General features: G+C 44.9%; 1 protein-coding gene across 1 annotated transcript in view; it reads right to left on the bottom strand.

Moving 5' to 3' along the window:
• Nucleotides 1–8,664, bottom strand: part of TCP11L1 (t-complex 11 like 1) — a 44,567-nt gene that overhangs the window by 12,544 nt on the left and 23,359 nt on the right. Inside the window, exons 5-6 of the mRNA XM_019519530.1 lie at nt 7,081–7,217; nt 5,677–5,873 (exon numbers count right to left, since the gene is read on the bottom strand). Of these exons, the coding sequence (XP_019375075.1) occupies nt 5,677–5,873; nt 7,081–7,217 (334 nt within the window). The remainder of the gene's footprint in view (nt 1–5,676; nt 5,874–7,080; nt 7,218–8,664) is intronic.

Below are 8,664 nucleotides of genomic sequence, written 5' to 3'. Positions count from 1 at the left end.
CTGATGGCCACCTATAAGTTTATCAGGGGTGACCACCAGTTTCTGTGGGAACGTTTGTTCACCAGAGTGCCTCAAGAGATGACAAGGTTGAACGGTCATAAACTACTGCAAGACCGCTGCATGCTGGACATAAGGAAGAATTTCTTTACTGTCCGAGCCCCCAAAGTCTGGAATAGCCTGCCATCAGAGGTGGTTCAAGCACCTACACTGAACACCTTGAAGAGCAAATAGGATGCTTATCTTGCTGGGATCCTATGACCCCACCTGACTTCCTGCCCTTTGGGCGGGGGGGTGGACTCGATCTTCCGAGGTCCCTTCCAGCCCTAATGTCTACGAAATCTATGAAACTCCAAGACAAAGGCTGAATGCAATGTGTATGTGAAAAATACATCTCAAAGAACTCCAGTTACTAGAAACTAACTTCCTTTTCTCTTTTAATTCTCCATGTGCACAGTCTCACTTATAGGTGATCCAAAGCAGTGCCCACATATCTAGAGGTGGGTCTCAGAGATTTTATATAAGCAAATGGAGACCTGCCCTGCCAAATGTGGCACAGCACAGAGGTTTCTAGGATGGCATAAGGCTTAGTGTAGGTGTGGATGGAGCTCCAGGTAGCTACCTCGCCGATATCACCTATGGGAAGAAAGGGATCAAGAGAACTAGTCTAAGCTTTGGAGGAGTGAACCCACTTGGGCAATCTTATAACACAATTTGACTAGACAGTCTCTGGACTAAAACTGTTGTGCATTTACATCAATCAGCTATGGAAACAAATGCCCAAAAGGAACTTAAGGTAGGACCAAGATTTTCCAAAGAAGTCAAATCCCTTTAGACTCTGAGCAAATAAAAATAAGTCTCAGTTCACGAGGAGCATGGCTTTGGAAGGTAAATGCCAGCAGAGATCTCATGACTCAAGTGAAACTCAACCTACTTCAGGTAGGAAGTTGGGATGGGTCAACAATCATCTTATCCAGCTAGAAAACAGCTCGGGGAGCATCTGCTAGCAGGGCAGTCATTCCCCTAGCCAAGTCAATGGCAATCAAAAAGGCTGTTTTCAGAAAGCACGAGGTTATAGGCTCACACAGCAAATCCAGAAGTGAAGTTAATGACTTAGTTAATGAAGTTAATAACTCAGATAATGCCCTAAAATGGGTTCGGAGACTTAGAGTGTGGCAAAGTGCCTACACAGAGATTTCAACAGCAGCATATAGGAAGAAAAAATTGAGGAATGAGACTATGAGCATTGTGCTGTGTCCCAGGTGCACAGGGCCCCTCCCCCAAGCTTAACAAGGCTAGGAAAGACATTTTGAATAGAGTCCTTAGGAGCACTGAAAAAAGTGTTAAATTGTGCCTGAGAACAGGACTGGGGATTGTGGGACCTGGATTTGTTCAGTGCCAAATCTTCTCAGCGCTGAAATGGAAAGCTCCAGCACTACCAAACAGCCTCCATGTTTGCCTCAAGAATACAGAGGCGAGGCTGGCATGATGGGAGGAAGTATTGAAGGAAAGTAGTGGTACTGCATGCTAACTTCAAGCAACAACATTTAGACCCAGACTTTTTAGTTGAGCGTGGAAGAGACAGAGTCTATTGAGACTTCTCTGGTAACTTGCAAGGTTCAGCAAGGGTCCCTGTTGGGCCTCAAAATTTCAACCTCAGTTATCAAATATGCTTAACTAACAGCCTCTCCCAATACTTACATTGTTAACTGCTGATAAATTTTATTTAGTGCTTGAATCAGGACCTCTTCAGGATATTAAAAAAAGAGAAACAGTAAAATCAGAAACAGTACAGCTAGGCATTTCCTGAAAACCAGCACTGAAACAACTGAGCTTCACTGCGACCTGACAGCGGCCATGAAGTCTTAAGCTTTGGATGACATGGTAATAGCAAGAGCTGCTCACTGGTATTCCACGCTAGAGATCTACACCAAGCCAAGGCAAGAATGAGTTGTAAGGAATTCCTGAGATGACCTATATTTTATGAATTACAACCATTGCAGTGGTATTGCCAGCCTTGGCCATTTTCAAAGGGGCCTAGGCCAAACTGCAGAAGTGTGGCTAAGCAGAAGACCTGTTTTTGAGTGACCGTAGTGTGAACCTTTGCAGATGTGACACCTAGCTTGGTCAGAAAAGTAAAGGAAGTCAACCACATGTCTAACTAAATGCAGTTAAACAAAGCACAAGGCCTGGAAAGAGACATAAGGGAAAACCATACATTAAATAATCCAAAATATTAGTAGTACTGATTGATGTAACCAAATGTATTAGATGTTATTTTGCAATATTTTTGTTAAGATGCTTCGATAATTCATAAAAACAAAAAACAGCCTTGTCAAAGACAACAATAAACTATGGTAAAAAAGAAACAGGCCAGTGCTGAACAGCATTCCAGAGTGGGGAAGGGAAGAAGATAAGAAACCCTCCCTTTTACTTTCCCAAGGATACAGATCCCAACTAACTGACACTTTCCAAATCCACAGTTCCAAAAGTTCGAGTGAAACAAAGAAATTTAAATAAAGCCAATCAAAGATCATTTATTAGAATATTACAACTAACCATCCATACATATTGGCTATAGGCTGCTAGGAAATGTGGGGAACTCAAAGTCAAGAAGATCTACTACGAATCTGCACGCCACCTTTTTCCCCCCCACTTGAGTCTGCCATCCAGCCAGCATAGGTGAGAATCTATATTGTGCTGTCACGGCTAGCCAGATAAAAACAAACTTTTATCCCAAAGTCTGTATTTTAAAGTGGAAGCAAATAAAAGGATTGGAGTGTAAACCTGTTTCTGCCTTTTTTTTCTTTATTTTATTATCAGTAGCCTATTCACAAGTTACCTGGTCAGCAGGGTAACAATGGGGAAAGATGATCCACAGAGTTTCTCCTGGGTGGTTCCATTCCTAACTCAACATCAGTCAAATTAACTCCCGATTATAAAAGAATATAGCCTCACCATCTCTGAAAGCTGCAAATTTAGCTCAAGTTCAGAGCTTTTGATTCAGAATCTTCCCAGCCATGGGAAAAACTACTCTATTCTTAAATAAGAGACCTAAGACAGGCAGACTATAACATTCTTAAACCCCAAGATATAAGTGCATGGAGACTCTACAGCATAAACAATTAGAAACAGCCAGTCCCCCAGCATGAAACCATATGAAAAATGGTGGGAGTCATCCAGGAAGGACCCTTTGCATCATCTTTTCATTTTATGACTACCGTAATTCACATATTGGAGCCTAGTTGATGGACCATTTTGCAACAGCATTTGAGAATTACACATACACAGCAAATTCACAAGGAAATTCCTAAATGAACACTTGCCTTATAAAAGTGATCTGGAAGAACAAAAAGGCATTATGTGCGCTAGAACAGCACCTACAGGATTCACCAAGTCTGTGGCTCCACCATACTAGGCACCATGCGTGCATGCACTAAGAGACACAGCCCAGGCCTGGACATCTTAATCAAAATGGACAGTGGGGGCACATCCAGATGAGCGTGGCTTCATGGACTTCATAGACATCAGGGCTGGAAGGGACCTCAGAAGATCAAGTCCAGCCCCCTGCCCAAAGTGCAGGAAGTCAGCTGGGGTCATAGGATCCCAGCAAGATAAGCGTCCAATCTACTCCTGAAGGTGTTCAATGTAGGTGATTGAACCACTGCCGATAGCAGGCTGTTCCAGACCTTGGGGGCTCGGACAGTAAAGAAATTCTTCCTCATGTCCAGCCTGAAACAGTCTTGCAGGAGTTTATAACCACTCGTCATCCCTTAGGGTGCTCTGGTGAGCAAACGTTCCCTCAGAAACTGGTGGTCACCCCTGATAAACTTATAGGTGGCCATCAGATCACCCCTGAGCCTGCGCTTCTCCAGGTTAAAGAGCCCCATGGCTCTCAGCCTATCGTCGTAAGGTCTGTTCTCCTAACCTCTGATCATGCGCGTGGCTCTTCTTTGGACTCTCTCAAGCTTCTCCACATCCTTTTTGAATTGTGGAGTCCAAAACTGGATGCCGTACTCCAGCTGCGGCCTCACCAAGGCCGAGTACAAGGGGAGAATGACATCCCGGGATTTGCTTGAGAAGCATCTATGGATGCAAGCCAGTGTTTTGGTCGCTTTACTAGCCACAGCACCGCATTGCAGGCTCATGTTCATCTTGTGGTCAATGATGACCCCCAAGTCTCTTTCTTCCGTAGTGCTAGCCAGCGTAGCCCTGCTGAGCCTATAAGGATGCTGCAGGTTTTTCCTCTGAAGGTGGAGAAACTTGCATTTTTCCGTGTTAAACACCATCAGGTTCTCGTCCACCCATTTGCTGAGCCTGCCCAGGTCAGCTTGGATCGCCCTCCTGTCTTTAGGTGTGGATGCTTTGCCCCTGAGTTTGGTGTATTGGCTAACTTGGCCAGTCCACTTCTGACTCCAATGTCCACATCATTAACGAAGATGTTGAACAATATGGGTCCAAGGACAGAGCCTTGGGGGACCCCACTGGGTCACAGGGCACCATGACGATTGACTTCTGTCAATTACTACTCTCTGGGTCTGACCACGGAGCCAATTTCCCCAGCTAGCAGATTGTGATGGACCCAAGACCACAACTGGCCAGTTTTCCCAAGAGATGGTCATGGAATACCAGATCGAAGGCTTTTTTCAAGTTAAGATATATGACATCAATCTCTCCTTCCTTGCCCAGGTGATAGGTCACCTAGTCATAAAAGGAAATGAGATTGGTCAAGCAAAACCTACCCGCAACAAACCCGTGCTGGCTATCCCTTAGGACGTTGGTGTCGGCCAGTCCATTAAGGATGGCCTCTTCAATAAACTTTTCTAAGATCTTCCCTGGGATAGAAGTCAGACTGATGGGCCTATAGTTTGCCGGATCCATTTTCCTCCCCTTCTTGAAGATCGGCACCACATTGGCCTTCTTCCAGTCTTTGGGCACTGGACCAGAGCACCAGGAGTTTTCAAAGATCCGTGCCAGAGGCCGGGATACTATGCCCGCCAGCTCCTTTAGTACCCTGGGGCTGTGTGGGTTGTGACACCACAAACATGTCTCCAGCGCCCCTGGATGTCCAGGGGTCAAAACACGCCCCCCCCAGAACAGCACATGCACAGGCAGTGCACATGGCTGAAAAGCAGAAGCATGGCTCCAGGCAGCCCAGCCCAGCTGCCAGCCAGGCTCATCCTGGCAGGATCACCACAGCTGCAGCCCTGGGGTAACTTGTCATGCGCCAAAGCACACGTGACACAGGTGTTTCCTGGGAACAAGTAGCAGTGGTGCAAGGTGCGCCGCTGCTACTTGTCCCTGGGGAACCAAACATCCACGCTCATCTGCGCATGCCCCAGGAAGGGAAACAGGCACAGAAAATAAAGCATCCTGCCCTTCAGGAGCAGATACAAAAAAAAAAAAACCAAGCATTTCCCTTCCCGCTGCTTTACCCACTGGACCACAGGCTTTTTTCCCTTCCTTCAGTTAAACACATTCCCATTTTCCACAGACACATTCTGGGGAATTTATTCTATCAGGTCAGCAAGTGCTCCAATTACCACCTTAACCTCCCACCCTGCAAACAACAAAACTTTTAATATCTTGTGCCTGTAATGTGGATAGGGAGACCCAACAGTTTCTGTTGTACCACCAGGAACTGTACAGAGAAATGAATACTGTTAAATAAACACCTACTTCTGGAAAAGGCTGGTGTACATGATCCCACTTTAGCAGCTTCAGGTATGCCCGATTCTGAACAGAGACAGGACACAGCACAGGAATTCCACTAGCTGCAGGGCCACCATCAAAGGGTGAAGATAAATTTATGCGCCTTAGCTTAGTAAGATCATCTGATGCCTCCTGAAGCCAGTCTGTGACAAAGTCTAGAGAGTCTGCAAAGGGGTTGGGGGGGAGAGGCAAAAGTATTTTTGTAAGAATCTTCTTTTGAGTCAGTTTTTACCATAATTAGCATTCAAATATTCTTACTGATATCTTCTCCCAATACCTGTTATTACCTCTTGATAAACTTTATTTACTGCTTGAATCAGGACCCCTGAAGGATATCAAAACAGAGAAACTGTAAAATCATAAATAGTATGGCCAGGTATTGCCTGAAGAAACCAAATCATTGGCTGGAAGCACAGCAAACTAATATTGGTGCTGGTTTTAAGTTGTCCTACATTATACTGATTTCAGTTAGTAGGGTTTTTGTTTTTTTCCTAATAAAAAACTGCTCTTCCAGGAGATTTCTCAAGTCCAAGTCCAGGGACCCTGGCTATTACTTACTACATAAGCAACAGAAAATATACCAAAATATTGATTTATGGCAATGATCATCAACCAGGGTGCTACAAGATTTTTCAAAGGATGTCACAGGAAGTGCAAAAAAGATAAGGGAGGAGTGAGGAGATAAGTTGATAAGAGCAGGCTCAGGCTCTATGACTACTTGCAGATGTTAAAAAAAATAAATGAAAAAAGATGCTTTAACAGAAGTGGCAGCGTGTTTCTTTGACCTGGCTCTGAAGTCTCTGTATAAATCAGGTGATTCAGCCAGGCTTTTTGGCACTTTTATCTAATAGCTGATTGAATCAGCCTCAGCTAAAAGTCCCAAAAAAGTTCAGCTAAAGCACCTGATCCATACAGGCATTGGGTGAGCCAGGTCCAACTAAGGTGCTGCCTCTTCTGGGCACGCGTAGGGCTCGGTGCAGGAATGTGCTGAGTTTAAAATAAAATGCGGGGGGGGGGGGGGGGGAATGAGTGTGTATATTAAAAAAAAAAAGGGGGGGGGGGGGGGGCAGGAAGCGGGTTGTTTGTTTGTTTTTATATGTCTGCAAGCAGCCTGCTTTGCTGCTCCCCTATCCCCACTCCCTTAGCAAGGAGGTAAGCACAGTAATAAATAAATTCCTTTTTGAAATGGGGTGTTGCTCAATTCACAGAAATTATGAAGGGGTGCCTTGAGTTGAGAACCACCGATTTGGGGGTTTTTTTTGCAGCCTACAAGCAGACATAATATCTTGAGATCCCTGCTCCCCCGAGCACTGCCAGGAGTGACCAGGAATAACGGTCACAAGCTGAGGACAACACAGAACAAAGTCATACTTGGCTGTTTCTCAAGAATCTCCTGAAACTTCTTTCTTTCATATTCAACAGACTGCTGCATTAGGTGTGGCCTAATACTACTGACAGCAAAGTTGGCCATGTCCATTTTCATTAAGTCTAAGACAGAGAAAATTGCTCTGTAAGAAAAAAGGAAAACATTAGTTTTGTTTCAGTCTGGGCTGCATGTGTGCAACACAAAGTTTTTGCAGAACTTATTTAGCATAGATTAACCCAGGAAAAAGAGTTGCATGCAAAGTAAACAGGTATGAAAAGTATTCCCAGGGAGCTAGAAGTCTGGGGAACAGGAAGTAGTGATGAGGTTTGCTCCCCTGAAAGAGAACTCCTGTAAAGATAGCAATACCCTTTCCACAGAATAGTCTTCTGGGGAAACACATCATCATATGTTAATTCTATAACATATGATGTCTGAGTTTTCAGCCTAACAGAGGTACATGCACATACGTGCAGACTATGGGCATTTATACACATGATCCAGGAGGTTGGGGGGGGGAAAAGCACTTCAGTTAGAGCAGCTCCGAGAGCCAGTCCAATTAAAAGTGCCTGGAGTGTCACATGTATCAGCATCCCTGAACTGGGAAGTGGCAGTGGGGATGCTTTAACTAAAGCTTGTTGAACCAAACTGCTGCCATTTTTCAGCAAGGGGACACTGATGCACATGATGCTGGAGTCTCCTGAAGTGTGATAATTACCACACGGCAATTACCAATTAATTGCAGTGCACTGGAGCAGATTACAGCATGGCGGAGCAGCCTAGATGCACGTGTACAGGTGCCCACAGTGATTCCTGCCATTTTGGGCAGCTACTCTTCACGAAGAAACTAAATGAATAAAAAGACCACAAAAGAAAGCAACTTCAAAGAAGTACGATTCCAACTAAATAACATTTCCATTCGCAAAAGGTATTATCCATAGAAACATCTGTGCTCAGAAACTCTCACATAGTTAGAAAATGCTGTGGTCCAACAAGATATATAGAAGATTAATATACAGCACGAATGTGTTATCGAAATTCTCTGTAAATCTTGAAGCCTTGAACAATATGCTTAACCAGACAGGAACACAGCCTAATTCCCTCTTACACCCCACCCCCCTATACGCTTGCCGCTCTAAGCATCTGTAGCATACAAGGAAGAGGAAAATTCAAGAAAGGAAGAAATGGCTGAAAACAGCATAGGTCTGAGTGAATGAGTCCTCTCTGTTCTGCATTCCTGATTATATCAACATTTGCCATCAATGGCAGAAGGGAAATACAGTTTCATAGTTTCTAGGGTTGGAAGGAACCTGAGTAGATCATCTAGTCCGACCCCCTGCCATGGCAGGAAAGAGTACTGGGGTCAAACGACCCCAGCAAGGTGTACATCTAACTTCCTCTTAAAGACCCCCAGGGTAGGAGCCAGCACTTCTCTTAGAAGCTGGTACCAGATCCTAGCCGCCCTGACAGTGAAGTAGCACCTCCTGATATCTAGCCTAAATCTACCCTCTGCCAGCTTGTGACCGTTATTCCTGGTCACTCCTGGCAGTGCTCGGGGGAGCAGGGACTTCCCCAGTGCCTGCTGGTCCCCC

The sequence above is a fragment of the Gavialis gangeticus genome, unplaced genomic scaffold (assembly GCF_001723915.1).
Source record: "Gavialis gangeticus isolate Ggan-Ray unplaced genomic scaffold, GavGan_comp1, whole genome shotgun sequence".
NCBI classification, from domain to species: Eukaryota; Metazoa; Chordata; order Crocodylia; family Gavialidae; genus Gavialis; species Gavialis gangeticus.
This window is presented reverse-complemented; position numbering and strand designations above follow the sequence as displayed.